The sequence below is a fragment of the Oncorhynchus nerka genome, linkage group LG6, assembly GCF_034236695.1.
Source record: "Oncorhynchus nerka isolate Pitt River linkage group LG6, Oner_Uvic_2.0, whole genome shotgun sequence".
In the NCBI taxonomy this organism is placed as follows: Eukaryota; Metazoa; Chordata; class Actinopteri; order Salmoniformes; family Salmonidae; genus Oncorhynchus; species Oncorhynchus nerka.
This window is the reverse complement of record NC_088401.1, coordinates 72,699,757-72,721,631: the sequence shown is the minus strand read 5'-3', so window position 1 is coordinate 72,721,631 and position 21,875 is coordinate 72,699,757. Positions and strand designations below refer to the sequence as shown.

At 43.3% G+C, this 21,875-nt stretch overlaps 1 protein-coding gene across 6 annotated transcripts; it reads left to right on the top strand.

Annotated features, from left to right (window-relative positions):
* Positions 1-1,031: 1,031 nt before the first annotated feature.
* ganabb (glucosidase II alpha subunit b) lies at positions 1,032-21,687 on the top strand. Of its 6 annotated transcripts, XR_003863869.2 has the most exons (25): positions 1,032-1,262; positions 2,327-2,428; positions 4,078-4,186; positions 4,337-4,464; positions 6,819-6,998; positions 7,160-7,225; positions 11,313-11,382; positions 11,642-11,705; positions 11,919-12,015; positions 12,251-12,431; positions 12,587-12,740; positions 12,880-13,115; positions 14,475-14,601; positions 14,694-14,773; positions 15,521-15,583; positions 17,104-17,244; positions 17,398-17,596; positions 17,834-18,142; positions 18,276-18,352; positions 18,464-18,538; positions 18,704-18,817; positions 18,930-19,042; positions 19,135-19,235; positions 20,169-20,436; positions 20,863-21,687. XR_003863869.2 is itself a non-coding variant. In XM_029662522.2 (24 exons), exons 1-24 carry the CDS (start codon positions 1,243-1,245, stop codon positions 20,276-20,278), a joined length of 2,916 nt encoding a protein of 971 aa, XP_029518382.1. In that variant the 5' UTR covers positions 1,032-1,242; the 3' UTR covers positions 20,279-21,687. The 6 variants fall into 6 exon arrangements, 5 of the variants coding, with proteins under 5 accessions (XP_029518382.1, XP_029518385.1, XP_029518384.1 ...); XM_029662522.2 differs by having other exon boundaries at positions 20,169-21,687; XM_029662523.2 differs by lacking the exon at positions 1,032-1,262 and adding an exon at positions 1,386-1,722 and having other exon boundaries at positions 20,169-21,687.
* Positions 21,688-21,875: the final 188 nt, after the last annotated feature.

Sequence of the window (21,875 nt, the reverse complement as noted above, 5' to 3'; positions counted from 1 at the left end):
TTTATTACCCATCTACCAATAGGTGCCCTTCTTTTCAAGGCATTGGAAAACGTCCCAGTTCTTTGTGGTTGAATCTGTTTGAAATTCACTGCTCGACTGAGGGACCTCACAGATAATTGTATGTGTAGAGTTAAAAAAAAAACATGTCAAACACTATTGCACATCGAGTGAGTCCATGCAATTTATTATTTGAGTTGTTTAGCAAATTTCTGGTCCTGAACTTATTTAGGCTTGTCATAACAATGGGGTTGAATACTTACTGACTCAAAAGATTTCAGCTTTTTAAAAATGATTAATTTGTAAAAATGTCCCCAAAAAATATTTAACTTTAACATTGTGCAGTATTGTGTGTAGGCCAGGGACCCAACATCTAAATATAATCAATTTTAAATTCATGCTAACACAACAAAAGGTGGAAAAGGTGAAGGGGTGTGAATACTTTCTGAAGGCACCTTAGTTCACCAAATGCTGAGAATGTTACATCTACTGTTTATCTCCTGTTTTTTAATCATTTTCTAGACTGAGTAGGATTTTGTATCTAGCTGTTACTGTAGAGGGATAAAAACATGTAGTATACAATAAATAACCAGAAAAAGAGATCTGAGCACATTTTTAATTCAAATATTTGACATTTGAACTTGGCTAAGTTTCTACCTTCTGCAGGTCTGTGTCCTTGATTTTTCTGAACTGACAAAGAAATATATTTATATTTTTTGGGAAAGGTACATTGATTATATTGTAATTTCACACCAGCAAACACATCCCACAGGTACATCATGAGGTATCATCAAATATGCTTGTATGCGATTACAAACAGGACCATTTGTTTGAACCACCATACGTGCTCTGTGTAGATGTTTCACAAAGTGTTTTTATATTGGTAGAGCCTGTAAGTGTGTTTGTCCCTGAAGGGAAATTCAGCAAGCACATTGCAACCAGAGTAGTACATTGCTCCAGAACTGACTACAAATTCATGCTGATGTGTCCGTGTCTGAGAAGATAAATAAATACAAGGAGCGAGATAAACCGTGTGGACACATTCCAGAAGACTAAATAGTTTCGAATCTAATTGCCTATGATAATTATAAATATTGAACATAATCCACCAATATCGAATGAGGTCCTACGTATTTAAAGACTCCAAAAACTCTCACTCAGCTTTTTCGGGTATCTTGTTTTTCTCCGCGGTCTTTGTTAGTTCAATGTGAAACGGGGCTGGGCCAAGGTTGGAACTAAACCAAGATGGCCGCCTTCATAGTAAGGTAAGACAAACCAATTCGGCGGTTAAATATGTATTTAGCTAGCTATTGATTTCGAGAAATATTTCGCATGTACGGTGATCCAGGGACTTTCGCTCGCCATACCTCGACCAGTCCACTCTCTTATCTTTTTACTGTCTCTAGCTAGTAGCAGTCACAGGAAGAAGCTCGAGCCCCCTTGAATTGAATTGAATTAGTTAGCGACTTGAGAGCCCTCTATGCAGCTAAGTTAACGTTTCAAGATCTCTAATTTTATAATTTTCTACATACGTTTAACTAACTCTGATCGGTGAAGTGTCATAACGTGCTTGTCTGTCTTGTCTCTCTGTCCTAGTTGTAATTACGACGAGGATTTCGCTAGTTAGGGTATGGTTTTGGCTAGTTAAGTTATAGCGTTAGTGAGTCATTATACACGTTTAGATGAGCTTAATCACCAGGATTCGGAAACAGCAACAGCCTATCAGTAAGTGGCAATTGTATCAACCTTTGATGATGCATAACTAGGTTAAAGTCAATTGTAGTGTAAATTCCCACATGCATTTCACCGTCTAGGCCAGTATTTCCCAACTCCGGTCCTTGCGTACCAACAGCACACTTTTTTTTTAGCCCCGGACAAAAACGCATGATTCAAGGGCTTGATGATTAGTTGACAAATATAATCCGTTATATGATTGTCTGGAGCCACAACATACATATATACTGTTGGGTATACTCGAGAACCGACATTGGTTAACACCAGTCTAGGCATTTGACTTGTCAGCATCATTATCTATCACTAACTTTGCCAAGTATAATGCAGTGTTTCTTAACCCTGGTCCTGGAGTAGCCCCAACAGTACACATTTGTATTTTAACCATGGACAAGCACACCTGATTCAACTTGTCAACTAATCATCAAGCCTTTGATGAGCTGAATGAGGTGTGTTTTTCAGGGCTACAACAAAAAATGTGTACTGTTGGGGGTACGTGAGGACCAGGGTTGGTAAACAATGGCTTAATGTATGTAGTATTTCATTCTCCTCTTAACCTTTGCTTTCCATTTTCTGTTTCTCTCTTCTGCCCTCTCAGGATGGGGCCACTGTTAGTGTTGTGGCTGGCTGTCTTCCTCAGTGGGACCTGGGCGGTGGACCGTGGGAACTTCAAAACCTGTGACCAGAGTGCCTTCTGCAAGTAAGTCCTGGATGATACACAGCTACACCACTTAGCACCTTGATGAAGATGAAACACAATTAATGAAAGTAGACTACGTATTTATACTGAACAAAAATATAAACACCTAAAGTGTTGGTTTCATGAGCTGAAATAACAGGTTCCATATGCACAAACATAATTCTCTAATACAAATTTGTGAGCATTTCTCCTTTGCCAAGATAACCAATCCACCTGACAGGTGTGGCATATCAAGAAGCTGATTAAACAGCATGGTTGTTACACAGGTGCACCTTGTGCTGGGGACAATAAAGGGCCACTAAAATGTTCACTTTTGTCAAACAATACAATGCCTCAAATGTCTCAAGTTGAGGGTGTGTACACTTGGCATACTGACTGTAGGAATGGCCACAAGAACTGTTGACAGATAATTTAATATTCATTTCTGTACCATAAGCTGCCTCTGTCATTTTAGAGAATTTTCCACTACTTCCAACCGGCCTCACAACTGAGGACCACGTGTAGCCACGCCTGCCCAGGACCTCTACATCTGTCTTCTTCACGTACGGGATCTTCTGAGACCAGCCACCTGGAAAGCTGATCAAACTGTGGGTTTGCACAACCGAAGAATTTCCACACAAATTGTCAGAAACCGTCTCAGGGAAGCTCATATTCGTGCTCGTCGTCCTAAGCAGGGTCTTGACCTGACTGCAGTGCTGCGTCATAACCGACTTCGTGGGAAAATGCTCACCTTTGATAGCAACTGGCACGCTGGAATAGTGTGCTCTACACAGATTAATCCCAGTTTCAACTGTACTGGGCTGATGGCCGACAGAGTGTATGACTTTGTGTGAGCGAGCGATTTGCTGATGTCAACGTTGTGAAGAGTGCACCGTGGTTGTGGGGTTATGTTATGGCCAGAAATAAGCTACGGACAATGAACACGATTGCATTGTATCGATGGCAATTTGAATGCACAGAGATACCGTGACGAGATCCAGAGGCCCATTATCATGCTATTCATCGGCTGCCGTCACCACATGTTTCAGCATGCAAATACACGGCCCCATGTCGCAAGGATCTGTACACAATTCCTGGAAGCTGAAAATGTCCCAGTTCTTCCATGGCCTGCATACTCACTCACCAGACATGTAACCCATTTAAGCGTGTTTGGTATGCTCTGGATCGATGTGTACGACATGTACATGTGTTCCAGTTCCCACCAATATCCAGCAACTTCGCACAGCCATTGAAGAGGAGTGGGACAACATTCCACATGCCACAATCAACAGCCTGATCTACTCTATGCAAAGGAGATGTCACGCTGCATGAGCAAATTGTGGTCACATCAGATACTGAGTTAAAAAATGTTTTTTATCTCGGCCCCTTCCTTTTTTATGGTATCTGTGACCAACAGATGCATATGTGAATTCCCAGTCATGTGACATCCACAGATTAGGGTCTAATTTATTTCCTTATGAACTGTAACTCAGTAAAATCTTAAATTGTTGCATGTTGCGTTTTTAAAAATATTTTACCTCAGTAAGTGATTGACGGTAATGCGTGAGCCTTCAACAAGTCTATCCTCACTTATGATCCAGAATGTTCACTATATGTACTTCTATATGCAAATAGAACATGTTTATCAGGGTTTGTGTTTGTGCACTCAGGCGTCAGCGAGCGTTGAAGCCTGGCCAGTCCCCGTACAGAGCCCTGCTGGAGACCCTGGAGCTCACCAACACTAAACTCACACTGCAGCTCATCAATGACAACAACAAGGTCTGTTACACTCGCACTTCAATCGACAGATGTAATATGATGTTATTATATGTCCATGCATGTATTAACAGGTGTGCTTGAAACCCCTATGGGATCTGGTCTCTTGTTTATTTTTTAATCTATTTTTTACCCCTCTCTCTTCCCCCGCAGGTGCGTCTGCTGCTCGAGCTCTATCGTCTCCAGGGCAACATGACCAGGGTGAAGATAAATGAGTTGAAGCCGCTGAAGCCTCGCTTTGAGGTCCCCGATGTGCTCATCAACGACCCTCCTACAGAGCCGTAAGTCTCAGAGAGCCATCTGCAGTAGTGGGTGGGTGATGGGTGACACTGAGTCATGTGGATTTTATTTTTAATTATTTAACCTTTATTTTATCAGGGAGTCGTACTGAGACCAAGGTCTCTTTTACAGATGAGCCCTGAATTACAGAAAATGTACACATCACTATATATGCAAGTGGAAAGAACAACATGGTCAAAAAACAACCACACATTCATCAATGACACGGTCCTCAATCAGCCGTCTGAATTGCCCGAGAGGTACCAAAACATCCCATTTAAAAACATTTTGAAGATTGCTCCACAAATAAGGTGCAAAAAAGGTAAATCACCTTTTAGTTAACTCAGTAGAGACCAAAGGAGTTTCCAGAGTTAACCTGTTTGTCTAAAATTTTGTAAAGATGTTAGGCACAGTGGGACTTTTTGTAAAAGGGCTTTTATAAATGAAAAAAGCAATGTATCAACCTAAATGACATCAGAGGGCCAACCAACTTTCTGGTAGAGTGCAGTGATGAGCACTTAAATTGTCGCCCATAGTCAAGCGCAGTGCGCTATGATAAACTGCATCTAATGGCTTTAATGAAGTGGCAGCTGCGTTCATATAGATGTGGCCATAGTCTAGGACCGATAGGAACATCGACTGAATAATCTGCTTTCTACTATTTAGCGAGAGGCAGGACCTATTTCTATAGAAGAAGTCCATTTTTATTCTCAGCTTCTGAACTAACACATCAATATGCTTTTTAAAATACAGCTTTATCTATCCAAATCCACAGATATTTGTAAGCAGGGACACGATCAATATGATCGTAATGCAATGAAGGCAGCCTGGTCAACCATGGGGGCAATAGCATACACAACAGTATCATCGGCATACAAGTGCAGATTAGTTTTTTACGGACCAGTCGATATTCTTAATGTAAACCGTAAAGGTACCTAGAATCAACCCTTGCGGGACACCTTTCGTAATATCCAGGAAACCTGTTTTAACATCATCAGTAGATACACATTGAGTTATATATGTCAAGTAACTTTTAGACCAGTTACATGCAGCCTGGTGTAGGCCAATTTGAGGAAAGCCTCTGAATTAGTAGTGAGTGATCAACAGTATTGAAAGCCTTTGAGAGGTCAATAAAGAGGGCTGCACAATGTTTCCTTTTATCCATAGTTAACCACATTTATATCCACCTTTGTGAAGGGGGAGTACATGGGCTGACTTCCAAACCTTGGGGATAGTACCAGATACAATCAATCAGGTTAAAAATATGGGTTAATGATTCAGCAATCAGGGGGGCGGAGAGCTGAAGTAAAAATGGATCAAGCAACTCAGCCCCAGTGGATTTGACATATCCTAAGCAAGGCATCTAGCACATCATAGATAGTAAATTGTTGAAATGAAAACAGATTGACTAGAAGTTGACGGATTAACCTTTGAGTCCGCTAGAGCCTGGCAGAGGGAAGAGCAGTCGATTGACTGGCCCAGGGTCAATTAAACCACCGCTTAAAGCCTGCTGAGATAAAATGATGATTAAAAGCACAAAATGATTATGATGATTAAAAGCACTTCCATTCTTTGCAGTTATTATGCCAGTCAGACAGAATGTGCATAGGCAGGGAAGAGGAGGAATTTGTACGCTTTAGTGCGTTTCCTGTTTTCCAAAATTGGAAGAATCCCCAGCAGAGTCAGAGATGGAGCTTAAAAAGTAGCTTGATTTAGATTCCTAGTCAAGATAGTACATGGGTTTCTCAATTGTCTGAAAGATTGCCAGTCCACTACAAAGTCAGTTTTCCTTGCTTTGGCCCAGGCCTGATTTCTCATCTGAATGAGCTCAGATAGATCTAACCTTTGGTTATCTTTGACTCTGACTTTTAAAAGGGGCGTGTGTAACTGCCAGAAGAATGGATATGGAGGAGAAATGTTCTAGAGCGAACTCTGTGTCAGGAATACAGGAAATGGTGGCTAAAGCAGAGTAGAACATGTCATGTAAAAACCCTTGAGGAGAAATGGGGAGAATGAAATGAAATGGGGAGAATGAAATGAAATGGGGAGAATGAAATGAAATGGGGAGAATGAATGAATTGGTTAGGACAGACCAGCAAGGGAGTTCAAATGAAATATAGTTAGTGTAGGCTAGTGGAGGACGCAGTGAAACACTACCTGAGGACATGCAGAAGATGAATGACCTGGCTTTCAGGAAGTGGTGTAGATTTGTTGATAATGTTATAGCCACCAGCACCAAGAGAGAATGCATCTGTATGAATAGACAGAGGAGACAAGATGGCACAGAATGTCATCTCTCAATGATTTGTGTATTGATTCCACCCATTTTCTCTCACACTCGTCTCTCCTTCCTCAGTCTGTCTCTCCTGTCGCAGGATGAGAATGGGGTGGTTCTGTCTTTGGGGGCAGACTCTCAGTGGCTGATCGTCAGTGCTAAACCGTTCCGATTGGACATCATGGAGGGGCGGGAGGTTCTTCTGTCACTTAACTCCCGTGGTCTGCTGGCCTTCGAGCACCTCCGGATCCGCAAGGATACGTAAGTGACAGCAATGCACCCACATATCCCGCCACAATGCAAGTTTGTATTCATGTTCTCACAGTATACATGTTTCTTTGTTTTTCTTGCTTTTTCACTGCTTGGTGTTCTGTTAATCCATTAAATAATTTCCCTCCATTCTGTTCTGTTCAATGTCTCAGCATCTCCTATAAGATAAAAAACAACGTTTATAGCGCGTGGGAAAATATCAAGTGGGTATTCTCTAGGTAAATTCCTTCAGCTTTGTGGGTTTGTATTTGTCTGTGCTGAGTAGGAGTATGGAGTTGAGTGTAAAAGTTTAGATAGACATCCAAAAATGACATGCCCAAATGGCTCAAGGATGTGGTGACTTGGCTTGGTAGCTTTTTCTTAAATAATTTCTTGTCTATGCATGAAAACCAGTTCTAAGCTCTCTACCTGTCTTCAGAGGAGATGTTCACAAGCCTTTTTCCTCCCATACTTCTCTTTTGACATCAAACGTCTTCATGATAGTCATTTCACCACACTGTTGACCCAACACAGTCATGTTATACTGTGCCTTTGGAAAGTATTCAGACCCCTTGACTTGATCCACGTTTTGTTACGCTACAGCCTTATTCTAAAATGGATTAAATAGATTGCGGATTTTAATCTACACACAATACCCCATAATGCCAAAGCGTGAACAGGTTTTTAGAAATGTTTGCAAATGTATAAAAAAAATGAAATATCCCATTTAGGTAAGTATTCAGACCCTTTGCTATGAGACTCAAAATTGAGCTCCGGTGCCTCCTGTTCTCATTCATCATCCTTGAGATGTTTCTACAGCTTGATTTGAGTCCACCTGTGGTAAATTCAATTTATTGGAGATGATTTGGAAAGACACACACCTGTCTAATTAAGGTTCCACAGTTGACAGTGCATGTCAGAGCAAAAACCAAGCCATGAGGTTGAAGGAATTGTCCATAGAGCTCCGAAACAGGATTGTGTCAAGGCACACATCTGGGGAAGGGTACCAAAACATTTTTGCCATTTTGAAGGTCCCCAAGAACACAGTGGTGTCCATCATTCTTAAATGGAAGATGTTTGGAACCACCAAGACACTTCCTAAAGCTGGCCATCTGGCCGAACTGAGCAATCAGGGGAGAAGGGCCTTGGTCAGGGAGGTGACCAACAACCCGATGGTCACTCTGACGGAGCTCCAGAGTTCCTCTGTGGAGATGGGAGATACTTCCAGGACAACCATCTCTGCAGCAATCAGGCCTTTATGGTAGAGTGGCCAGACAGAAGCTACACCTCAGTAGAAAGGCACATGACAGCTCGCTTGGAGTTTGCTAAAAGGCACCTAAAAACTATGACCATGAGAAGCAAGATCCTCTGGTCTGAAACCAAGATTGAACTCTTTGGCCTGAATGCCAAGCGTCACGTCTGGAGGAAACCTGGCACCATCCCTACAGTGAAGCATGGTGGTGGTCGCAGCATCATGCTCTGGGGATGTTTTTCAGCGGCAGGGACTGGGAGACTAGTTGGGATCGAGGCAAAGATGAACAGAGCAAAGTACAGAGCAATCCTTGATGAAAACCTGCTACAGAGTGCTCAGGACCACAGACTGGGGTGAAGGTTCACCTTACAACAGGACAATGACCCTAAGCACACAGCCAAGACAATGCAGGAGTGGCTTCGGGACAAGTCTCTGAATGTCCTAGTGTGGGCCAGCCAGTGCCCGGACTTGAAAATAGCTGCAGCAACGCTCCCCAACCAACCTGGCAGAAAGTGAGAGGATCTGCAGAGAAGAATGGGAGACTCCCCAAATCCAGGTGTGCCAAGCTCGTAGCGTCATACCCAAGAAGACTCAAGGCTGTAATTGCTGCCAAAGGTACTTCTGCAAAGTACTGTGTAAAGGGTCTGAATACTTGTGTAAATGTAAATTCAGCAAAAAAAGAAACTGCCCTTTTTCAGGACCCTGTCTTTCAAAGATAATTGGTAAAAATCCAAATAACTTGACAGATCATCATTGTAAAGGGTTTAAACACTGTTTCACATGCTTGTTCAATGAACCATAAACAATTAATGAACATGCACCTGTGAAATGGTTGTTAAGACACTAACAGCTTACAGACGGTAGGCAATAAGGGTCACGATTATGAAAACGTAGGACACGAGGCCTTTCTACTGACTCTGAAAAACACCAAAAGAAAGATGCCCAGGGTCCCTGCTCATCTGCGTGAACGTGCCTTAGGCATGTTGCAAGGAGGCATGAGGACTGCAGATGTGGCCAGGGCAATAAATTGCAATGTCCGTACTGTGAGACGCCTAAGACAGCGCTACAGGGAGACAGGACAGACAGCTGATCGTCCTCGCAGTGGCAGACCACGTGTAACAACACCTGCACAGGATCGGTACATCCAAACATCACACCTACCGGACAGGTACAGGATGGCAAAACAACTGCCGGAGTTACACCAAGAACACACAATCCCTCCATCAGTGCTCAGACTGTCCGCAATAGGCTGAGAGAGGCTGGACTGAGGGCTTGTAGGCCTGTTGTAAGGCAGGTCATCACTGGCAACAACGTCGCCTATGGGCACAAACCCAACGTCACTGAACAGGAGTGGCAAAAAGTGCTCTTCACTGACGAGTCGCGGTTTTGTTTCAACGGGGGTGATGGTCGGACGTGCGTTTATCGTCGAAGGAATGAGCGTTACACTGAGACCTGTACTCTGGAGCGGGAACGATTTGGAGGTGGAGGGTATGTCATAGTCTGGGGCGGTGTGTCACAGCATCATCGGACTGAGCTTGTTGTCATTGCAGGCAATCTCAATGCTGTACATAACAGGGATGTCATCCTCCTTCCTTATGTGGTACCCTTCCTGCAGGCTCATCTTGACATGACCCTCCAGCATGACAATGCCACAAGCCATACTGCTCGTTCTGTGTGTGATTTCCTGCAAGACAGGAATGTCAGTGTTCTGCCATGGCCAGCGAAGAGCCCGGATCTCAATCCTATTGCGCACATCTGGACCCCCTCCCACCCCCAGAAATGTCTGTGAATTTGCAGGTACCTTGGTTGAAGAGTGGGGTAACATCTCACAGCAAGAACTGACAAATCTGGTGCAGTCCACAAGGAGGAGATGCACTGAAGTACTTAATGCAGTTGGTTGCCATACCAGATACTGACTGTTACTTTAGATTTTGATCTCCCCCTTTGTTCAGGTACACATTATTCCATTTCTGTTAGTCACATGTCTGTGGCACTTGTTCAGTTTGTCTCAGTTGTTGAATCTTATGTTCATACAAACATGTTAAGTTTGCTGAAAATAAATAAATGCAGTCGACAGTGAGGGGACATTTTCTTTTTTGAGTTTATTTCAGTTTATTTTTTAAATAAAATAGCATCCAAATCTCAACCTGTTTTGCTTTGTCATTATGGGGTGTTGTGTACTGATTTGATGAGGGGGGAAAAACAATTCAATAAATTTTAGAATAAGGCTGTAACAAAATGTGGGAAAATCAAGGGGTCTGAATACTTTCCAAAGGCACTATATGTAGTGGCTGCCTAGTCTAATCCCATAGCACTGAGTAGACAACAATCTCCTCAAGGCTTGTTTGTTCCAGTCAGTGTGTGCTTCCACTGGGGTAGTGTGTGTTCTCGGAGGTCTGTGTGTAAGGCAGGGTACTGGTTGTCACTTGCGAGTTAGTCCCTTGGGGTGTTCAGCTAAAAAAATAACCACAAGGTAGGGAGTTGCTCCCCTTTGTCATTAGAGTGAAATCTTAGAGGGTTAAGTAGTTTGACACTAGCTGTATTTTGATACTAGTGAGAAGGCTGTGTGTGTGGGGGGGTCATCATGATTTTCCTTATTTCAAATCAAATTGTGTTTGTCACATGAACCAAATACAACTGGTGTGGACCGTGGTGTGAAATGCTTACTTATAAGACCTTAACCAAGACTTCTGTTCAAGAAATAGTTAAACTATTTAACACAAGTTAATGAGTAAATGTGTGGGGGTACAGGTTGTGGTACAGGTTGTGGTAATTTGTACATGTAGGAGAGGTAAAGTGACTATGCATAGACAATAAACAGTAAGTAGCAGCAGTGTCAAAAGAAAGGGGGGGGGGGGGTGTCAATGTAAATACTCTGGGTGGCCATTTTGATAAATTTTTCAGCAGACTTATGGCTTGGGGGGGAAGAAGCTGTTAAGGAGCCTTTTGGACCCAGACTTGGTGCTCCGGTGTGTGTTCCCTCTTCCCTGTGTGCTTCTTGTACCTACTTTAGATGTTTAATCACTCAGTTGTCAGGAAGTTGTGTGTCTTTTGGGGATGTTTCTCTCTCACAGTCAGGTAGACCCAGAAGGAGCTGAGAAGAAAGAAGAAACTGATGCTGCCAACGAACTGGCAGAAGGAGAGGTGCGTGTGTGTGTGGGGGGGGTGAAGAGAGAAGTAACACTAGAACGAAGGTTGCCCCCAGTCTTTTTGATTAGGATCAGTAAACTGAACGAGAGATGCAGTTAAATGTTTTGTAGCACTGCTTACTGCCCTTGCCAACGGACTGAAACGCACATCAACCCCCTTTTCGTTGCTTTTCCCATTTTCTTTCTCTCCACCACAATGCTTCTCTCCTGCTTTTTCCATCGGTCTCCACGTTGGTTCTTTTGTTCCTTCCTAGACCGCAAAGGAGGATGGAATGTGGGAGGAGACGTTCAAGTCGCACACAGACAACAAACCCAATGGTACGGATACATCTCTGTGGACCTGTTTCAGATAAATGGAGAGGTGAAAGAGGAGGCTTGCAATCACATACTTGGTATTCTGATCCTGGGTCCTCATCTCCTGGAGATATTATTTTCTGATTGGATGAGTTTTATGACTTGCTTTAGGCACAGTGACCAGTGCTGAATGGGTTTTGAATGTAGTGTGTCCTGGTTGGCTGTTTTCTCCCACAGGCCCTTCCTCCATTAGTCTGGACTTCTCTCTGCCAGGGGTAGAGCATGTCTATGGCATCCCGGAACACGCAGACAGTCTTAAACTCAAAACCACTGAGTGAGTGATACTGACATTGGCCCCTTATATTGGTTAATTGAGACTGTAGTTAATTAAGACATGTTTTCACATGGCTTTCCACCGTATGTATTTTCTGACGGTGCAGGACATCCTAATTAGTTCTGTTTGTTTATGCATTTTATTTTATTTTCAACGATGTAGGTTGAAGATTTTTAATTAAGATGAAATTAGACTATATGACTTATACAATAATATATGCGCATGTGTTTTCCAGTGGAGGGGATCCATACCGCTTGTTTAACCTAGACGTGTTCCAGTATGAGCTGTTCAACCCCATGGCCCTGTACGGTGCCATCCCTGTCATGCTGTCCCACAGTGCACAACGCACCATGGGCATCTTCTGGCTCAACGCTGCTGAGACCTGGGTGGACATCAGCTCCAACACCGCTGGAAAGGTAACACACACACACAGTTAGTCAGTAAATCCTTTTCTCCATGGTTCCCAGTGAGACACCTCTCAACCACCCTGTGTATAGAGATTGAAGGGTATAGTCAGAGAGAAACCAAACACAACTTCTTACCCCTACTCTGGTTCTCTCTGGTTGTTTAGACTGTGTTTGGCCAGATGCTAGACTATGTTCAGGGCTCCAGTGAGACGCCACAGACAGACGTGCGTTGGATCTCAGAGAGCGGCATCATTGACGTCTTCATCATGCTGGGACCCACTCCCACTGATGTCTTCTCCCAGTACGCATCACTCACAGGTCAGACTCTCACTACAGAAACCCAGTTCATATTCCCTGTGCACTTTGCCAGTTCACCAGTCTATTTTCTAAGTCCCTGTGGAGGTTAGTGTCGCAGATCGTGCTACTTCCCTCATATCACCCTCACACACTGCTCCAGGTACCCAGGCCTTCCCTCCCCTGTCTGCACTGGCCTACCACCAGTGCCGCTGGAACTACAACGACCAGGAGGATGTGGCGGCTGTGGACAAGGGCTTCGATGAGCACGACATCCCCTACGACTTTATCTGGCTGGACATAGAGCACACGGACGGCAAGCGCTACTTCACCTGGGACCCTCACAAGTTCCCCCAGCCCAAAGACATGCTGCAGGGCCTGATGGACAAGAGACGCAAGGTGAGCACATGCATGTGTTACAGCTGTCTGGCCAGGGCTCCCTTGTAGTAGACATTTTTGGGTTCTGTCTTATTGGGACTCAAAAGTTTAAATCGGTGGTCACAAAACCGGTTGATAGTGATCGACTTGTCCATCTCCAAGGCATTTCTAGTGGATCGCCAAACATTTCTGTTGGTGGTAGGTCCAGCCAATTCAGCTGCACTGCGCGCCGGGTAGGCAAACTGTTGCCATTTCATGTGTCTGTAGGTACAAGCTTTGCCTTCCCGGTGGGCCTGAGGAAATCAAGTGCACTATGCCTTTCCTGGCCAAGCAGATTGCTCAGATGACTGAGTCTGCAGTAAAGTAGCAGGCATAAAATAAAGCTACGGTTAAGTTGATACTGTGAGACTTCAAAACTTTTTAAACCTTGACTAGAAAGAGACTGTCAACGAATACAGCAAAGAGCTTCTGTTTTTGGGTGAGTTAATGTTTCAGTTCTTACTCAGCACTGTCAACACTTTGTAGTATTCAACACTTATTTATAAACCATAAAATGCTAGTTCTTCCTGTTTCTCCTCAGCACTACAACAAGCAGTGCAGCAGTAATGAATGAGTTGGAAAGTGTATTTATATGCTTGCCTTGTTGTTAATATTAGCGGCTTGGGTCTTTTTTTAATATCGGAAATATTTAACTTTCTCTGTTCATTGGAGTAACAACATGAATTTATGCATGAGGCAGAAATAATGCGGTGCGACTCGAGTTTCACCATCAGCTGTAAGACGGTGTCCCTTTTTGGTCAGTGGAGGAAAGAGAGAGCGGAGGGATGTTGAGAGACGGACCCTCAGTCTGCTGCTCTCTCCCTCCGCCGAGACTGACCATCAGATGCAGGTGCCATCAGCCCAGTAAAATAAAAAGCAAATTCTTTAAATGTATGCTCACTCAGCTGTGCCTCACAAGTAATACAACAATGGATTTATTACCGGTGGGATCATTTTGTCCACCTCAAATGTTGAAATATAATTTTAAAACATGTCTCGAACAACAATGTATTGGCAGGGCAATTCAAGCAAAGCCAGTATGCAGTGATAATATATTGGGCCTATAGCTTACTGCACAAACCTCATTGCTACAGGACTGTTTTTAATTGGTTAATGTTGCATAGGCTTACATTTTTTTTAAAGTCATGTTAATAAAAAATAATCTAGGGTAGATCTCGGCATGCATTTTGACTCGGTGATCTTGACTCAGAAAAGGTTGGTGACCACTGGTTTAAATGGTTGAAGAATGAAAAAAGACAAAGTTTCTGAGACAGGTTGAAAAGTCATCTAATCTCAATTTTGCTGTTTTCTTTCTCCCTCATTATCCCCCTCTACCATTAGATGGTGACCATTGTGGACCCTCACATCAAGGTGGACAGCAGCTACAAGATCCACAATGAGATTCGCTCTAAAGGCTTCTATGTCAAAAACAAAGATGGTGGAGACTACGAGGGCTGGTGCTGGCCTGGTAAGAAACTGGGAAATGAGTCTGACCCACAATCAAAGAACACATTGCAGTTACTCAACATCTCTCGCTAAGCTTTCCCTTTTCTAATCTAGGTAATTCTGGTTACCCAGACTTTACCAATCCTGAGATGAGAGCTTGGTGGGCCAGTATGTTTGCCTACGATCAGTATGAGGTAAGTTCCTTTTAGACTGTGGCGGTTACGAAATTTCGTTAGCCGTTGATAGTCAAGCAAATAAGTGTCAGTCTCATGGTAATTGACTGTTAATTAACAAACACATTTAGCATCTCCTGGCTTCCACACACAGCTTACAAGTCACTGATGCAGACCTTTTGGAACATCTACATTTTAAAAGTCTAATAAATCCATGTAATATAGCCTACACCATAACAATAAATCCATTATTTATTTTAGACAGGTCTAAAGAAACATGATATGAAGGAAATATAGTCTATTTCAGAAGAACAGAATAACATACTCTGAGTTGCCATATGGCTGTGGGCTACACATTTAGCAGGCAAGATTTGTTTAGAATTCCGTGGCATTATTTTATAGTATGACGAATACAATTGAACAAAGCTGAATAAAATAGAACGTGTATTATTTGAGGGAATGTGGTTAACAAAGAAATAGGTACTCCTATATTATAAATTTAGAGTTATCAATGTAACTTTAGTTGTTCTCCAAACGTTGGGCCATATGTTTTGATTTTAAATGCATTGTAAAGCTATATGATGCGACTCTGATTTGAAAAAAAGTAGCTTGAAAGGCATGAGCTCTGCTTTGGTTTTTACACAGCCTCTACACACTTCGTCAGTCTCTCATTCACAATTTGAGAAGCACTTGATAATGCCTAGAATTTCCCGGCAGCATCCCCTTTGTGGCCATATTGTACCCTAAAATAATCCATGCCTTTTGCAGCCCTTCTCCCTGAGTGCTGCCTGCTCCGAAGCACCTCATCTCACTCACACAGCTCTCCATCAGGTGATCAGGTCTTTCTCATAGGCTGCAAGTGAAGACAGACACATCTGTGACGCAATTGCACGCGTCCTTATCTAATTCTGTGGTGCTTATTGAAGATATTGGAAGAACTGTCCACATTTACTTTGTATCAGCCAACAAGATGAGTAGGCCTAATGAACAGAAAAATAACTAGCCTATGTCAATATACTATCCCCCACAGTACAAAAGTTGACCTATTCTGTGCGAGAAATAAATATTTCAAACATTCTGGGACAGTGGTGGGATGCTATAGATCCAAAATTAATACAACGACTAGCATCATCAAAAAATGAATTATGCAATGAGGCTGACACAACAGATCAGAACGTTTAGCTTAACATTTTTAAAATGCTATTTCTTCACATTATAAGCACAGCAATGCACACATGATAGTAGGCTATAAGCTTGAATGTTCCATTAGTGGAAAACACCATTAACAAAAGTAACTGCAAATGCAATTATGCATGTAATGCTTTTATGAAGGTGCATTTTTATGGTGAAAATTATCTTCCCCAAACTTGAAACTCAGGCCATGCATACAGTATGTGTGCCAGTTTGGCTCTACACCCTTTGTAAAGCGGATTAATGTGTTTAATTTTAAGTTATTTGGCCACTTTAGTTGTGATACAAGCCTTATCAAAACATAGGTCTATGGGCTGGGCTACATGAGTTGTTGAAGAAATGACTGTTGGACGATGATATGAAAAGTCACAAGGCATTGTTCCTTTCCTTAAACTGGCCATCATTCACAAGTGATAAGCAAATATTGTCACCCATCAGACTTGTTCATTTAGATCTGTCTTTACATATACTAAATAATGTGTGAAATTCGTTTTGATTTAGAATAGACCGTTATCATGCACCACGGGCACAGGGGAAATACTACATCTCTGCACGTAAATAGTTTCCTTTTCATGCCAGCCAGGTAGGCTATACTTCTGTTGTAATGAGAAGCAATGTGCTTAATATGAGGAAAGTTGAGAAACAAATATAGTATGCCTAGCCTATAGAAAGCTGTTGGGCACCTCTTTTTATTAGTGGCCATCGCTGTTTTTTCACGCGGTCACGTGGCATTTGACTCCCTTCATGACTCGTGACCGCCGGTGTGGCGGTAATACGGTCACCGCAACAGCCCGACATGAAGTGTGGGGTGGTCACCGTAACAGCCCGACATGAAGTGTGGGGTGGTCACCGTAACAGCCCGACATGAAGTGTGGGGTGGTCACCGTAACAGCCCGACATGAAGTGTGGGGTGGTCACCGTAACAGCCCGACATGAAGTGTGGGGTGGTCACCGTAACAGCCCGACATGAAGTGTGGGGTGGTCACCGTAACAGCCCGACATGAAGTGTGGGGTGGTCACCGTAACAGCCCGACATGAAGTGTGGGGTGGTCACCGTAACAGCCCTAGTCCCTTCTGCCCGGGTTTGATTTTTGCCATGTCGTCTCATTCCCTGTGTCGTTCTTTTGCTGAAATATCTCTTCCCCCATCTCTGATCTCAGGGATCCATGGAGAACATGTATACATGGAATGACATGAACGAGCCGTCAGTGTTTAATGGACCAGAGGTCACCATGCATAAAGACGCCCTGCACGGGAACTGGGAGAACCGTGACCTCCACAACCTCTACGGACTCTATGTGGTGAGTGTGTTGTATGTGCCCATCTTCACCAGTAGAACTGGGACTTACAATTGCAATGGTAGACTTTTTCTTGAATAAATGACTGTTGGACTGTTGAATGTTTGAGTTTTGCTGCTTGAACTTGCAGTAACCACCCCCTCTTCTCTCCCTCAGCAAATGGCCACAGCAGAGGGTCTGATTGAGCGTTCAGGGGGAGTGGAGAGGCCGTTTGTCCTGACCAGAGCCTTCTTCGCTGGCTCCCAGCGCTACGGTGCTGTGTGGACAGGTGATAACACTGCTGAGTGGGAACATCTGAAGATCTCCATCCCCATGTGTCTCAGTCTGGGCCTGGTTGGTGTTTCTTTCTGTGGAGGTGAGTCTGACTCCGGCTTAGTGAAAACCTCTATTTTCTTCTCCACTAAAAGTCACAACTAAGCAATTAATACATTGGAAATATTTTGCACAATTTTATGTTGCCATTATCGACTTGTTTACATTACATTTATTATGGTTTGTTGCCTGTTTCTTTAAACCCCACCACATTGTTATTGGTTATTCTCCCTCTGTTAAATCTCTGTACCACTCCTGTCCTTGTTTCTCCCTCTCCTAGCTGATGTGGGTGGTTTCTTCAAGTCTCCCAGTACTGAGCTCCTGGTGCGTTGGTACCAGACAGGGGCTTACCAGCCCTTCTTCCGGGCCCATGCCCATCTGGACACCCCACGCAGGGAGCCCTGGCTGTTTGGCCCAGAAAACACTGCTCTGATCAGGGAGGCTGTCCGCCAGCGTTACGCCCTCCTGCCCTACTGGTACCAGCTGTTCTACCACGCCCACCACTCTGGCCAGCCCGTCATGAGACCACTGTGGGTGGAGTATCCTCAGGATACGGCCACGTTCTCCATGGATGACCAGTTCCTGCTTGGTGAGTGAGATCATGTTTATATTTATCTGTTATTCCCTAGTATAACTCTGTGTCAATAGATATTCCTGTCTTTGCTTATCCGTTATGACTGATGCCATGACTGAGTCACATTCCATCTATCCTGCTGTTTCAGGGAGAGATCTGCTGGTGCACCCTGTGACTGAGGAGGGGGGCAGGGGTGTTACTGCCTACCTGCCTGGAAAAGGAGAGGCGAGTCCATCTCAGGAACTGTCATAACATTGTCACTTATGTCTTGTGTAGGTTATATGTCAGCCGTCTAATTGAAACCCTCTCCTAGCTGCTCTGTTCTGTGTCCTTCAGGTCTGGTTTGACGTCCACACGTTCCAGAAACACAACGGAGCCCAGAACCTCTACATCCCTGTCACCATCAGCTCTGTAAGAAACTCTACAACACACTCACAACCAGTCTGTCATGACCAGGGGGCTACATGCTTAGTTAAACAGTCACATACAGTTAAGATTACATCCTGTATGTGCTGTTGAGAGAATTGTGTAAGCTTGGAAAGACACTCCCTGTTTGACTCGCTCTCTCGTTACCAGATTCCGGTATTCCAGCGCGGTGGTTCAATTATTCCCAGGAAGGCCCGGGTTCGAAGGTCATCATCCTGCATGGAACATGACCCCTACACCTTATTCGTTGCGCTTAGCCCCAAGGTAAAACAAACACAGACATTATCACTTATACACTAAATGTTCCCCATTTAGATGGATTTCTGAAGCAGGAGAAGTGGGATTCGGGATTTGACCTTTTTTTTACGTCCATTAGAGATTTGCCCAGGGCGAGCTCTACATAGACGACGGCCACACCTTTAACTTTGACAAACAGAAGCAGTTCATCCACAGAAGACTTTCTTTTGCCAATAAGGCCCTGTCCTCCAGGTCTGTCAGATCATTTTTCTCTCTCCAAATTGTTTAGTCATTATTACTCCTGGCTTTTTGTTTAACTCAGATTTCCCTTTCTCTCCCTGCAGAAACCTGGCCCCTGGTTCCCAGTTTATCACTCCCTCCTGGATTGAGAAGATAGTCATATTGGGGGCCAGTAAGCCCAGCAAGGCCACTCTGAAGACTCCTGGTGAGTTCTTCCAATGTCTTATTCATACTATGGATTACTGTGCCGAATTAATTTGCCCGTAAGTCATTGTGTGTTCGAATGTTTCTGGTTTTCACACCCAAGTAGGCATTTGAGACGGAAACAGTTTGGGAATAAACTATACTGAACAAAAATATAAACGCAACATGCAGCAATTTCAACGATTTTACGGAGTTACAGTTCATATAACGAAATCAGTCAATTTAAATCAATTAAGGCCTAATCTATGGACTTCTCATGACTGGGGAGCCAGGCCCAGCCATTCCAGAATGAGTTTTTCCACACTAAAGGGCTTTATTCCAGACTAATACTCCTCAGTTTCATCAGCTGGCAGGTCTGACGATCCTGCAGGTGAAGAAACCGGATGTGGAGGTCCTGGGCTGGCATAGTTACACACAGTCTGTGGTTTTGAGGCCGGATGACATACTTGCAAATTTCTCTAAAACGACGAATGTGGCTAATGGTAAATTAATGTTCATTTCTCTATCTGGCAACAGCTCTGGTGGACATTCCTGCTGTCAGCATGCCAATTGCACGCTCCCTCAAAACTTAAGATATCTGTGGCATTGTTATGTGACAACCGCACATTTGAGTGGCCTTTTTGTCCCCAGCACAAGGTGCACCTGTATAATGGTCATGCTGTTTAATAAACTTCTTGATATGCCATACCTGGCAGGTGGATGGATTATCTTGGCAAGGAGAAATGCTCACTAACAGGGATGTAAACAAATGAATGCACAGAAATTTGAGCGTATGGAAAATGTATGGGATCTTTTATTTCAGCTCATGAAACATGGGACCAACACTTGTTATTTATATTTTTGTCATTTTTTGTGTATCTTTCACTGTGTGTATAATGGCAGATCATACTCAAATGACTGTTATTGCTATGTTCTGATGTCTTTTTCTCTGTAGATGGCAAGGAGAATCTGCTGGAGTTTGAGTTTGATGCCTCAATGTCGGTGTTAACCCTTCGTAAGCCAGGCGTCAACGCAGGGGTGGACTGGACTGTGGTGCTTCAGTAACCATTGAGATGAGAAATGGAGGGGGAGGGCGGTGGCGCTGAACCTGACTGAACAGGAAAGGATGAGAGAGATGGAGGAACTGAGTGGACACGGGCTGCAATCGTAACGCACCAAGCAAGATATTGGAACGATTGCTCTGTGGTACTCAGACTGGACAGGTGATACAGGACTATTCTCTCTCTCCCTCTCACACACACACACACACACTGTCATAACAATTTTGTACACACAAACACACGTGGACAGGGATTTGCTCTGTAGATCTGAACTGGTTACTAGGTAGATTGTTCTTTGTTAGCGGCATTTAGGGCAAAATTCTTCAATTCAAATCAGGGTATCATTGTCGTTAATGTTTTGGGAGTACTCGGACGTTCACGTCTGATGGATGATTATTTTAGGTTTTCCATCAAGTATGCTGTAGATGTAAAAGATCATTGAATAAGTTTGCTGACAACAAAATTAAGACACTCATTCAGACTAGTTAGTATCTGTTTAATTCCATATCTGGACATCTCTTATGACTTTAAATTCTTATATATTTCATGTTTTTATTCCATTACATATTCCCCCTGTAATTACTGAAGAGAAATTGACAGGAAAGCCAAACCGGGGGGGGGTAGAAACTCTCCACCAATCAAGAATGCTGCACTGATCAAGATCTGTAAATGTCATGTGCATCTCTCTAATTGCCATAAGGTGTATTGAGTCTTCTCTGATATTCCTAATTAAGGTTAGTCATTCCTTCTTATTTTGCCCCTAATTTAGTTTCTGACAAGAATGTGCGCGCTTACCTCAGTCATTATTATGCCATTTTTTAAAATGTGCTGGAGAAAAGACACAAAGTATGGTCGACTGAACTAATGAATGGCGAGGATTTGGCTTTATAAGTTGGGTCATATTTGGGAATTATTCTAAAACCACTTGACTTGGTGGATGCTCATCCTAATAGCAGTTAGGGCCATGCATTGGGATTAGATTGTCAGTTGGGGTACAGGGTCATGGTCCACTGTCTTCAGAGTGTCATATGATCTTTATAGTGTTGATTTAATAGTCCACATGCGACTTAGGAAAGATATGTTTACTAAGATGCAGTGAGCTCTCTGGAGACAAGCGACCGGTCCTGGTTGGTCAAAGCATCGTTAAGCGGTTCTATTCCCTACTGTCGTTGGTAATCAAGCATTTTGAAGAGTTTTTCTTCATTGTTTTGTGGTTGAATTCAAAAACTTACTGCAGCATTCTCAGGATGAGTGTTGGAACTGGGAACCAAGGAGGCCAGCTGTATGTGATAAGATGACGGACCAAGTGAAAATAAACCTGACCAAATGTGAGGGCATTGTTGTTTTTAATTATGAATTAATGCAGTTTACGTAGATGGGGATGTTAATAAAATAACTATATTCCCAATCTAATGAGTCCTTGTTTTGTTCTTCTTGTACCAAAGATATGTTAAACCCAAAGCTTTCCTTTGCAATGTGTGTGTATACAGATTACGAATTTGGCCTACAATAATGCCAGCCATTTTAAAGGAAAGTCATTGATCAAGGATCCGCGTACCCATTTCCATATGAATACTGTCAGTGGAATACATATTTGGCCG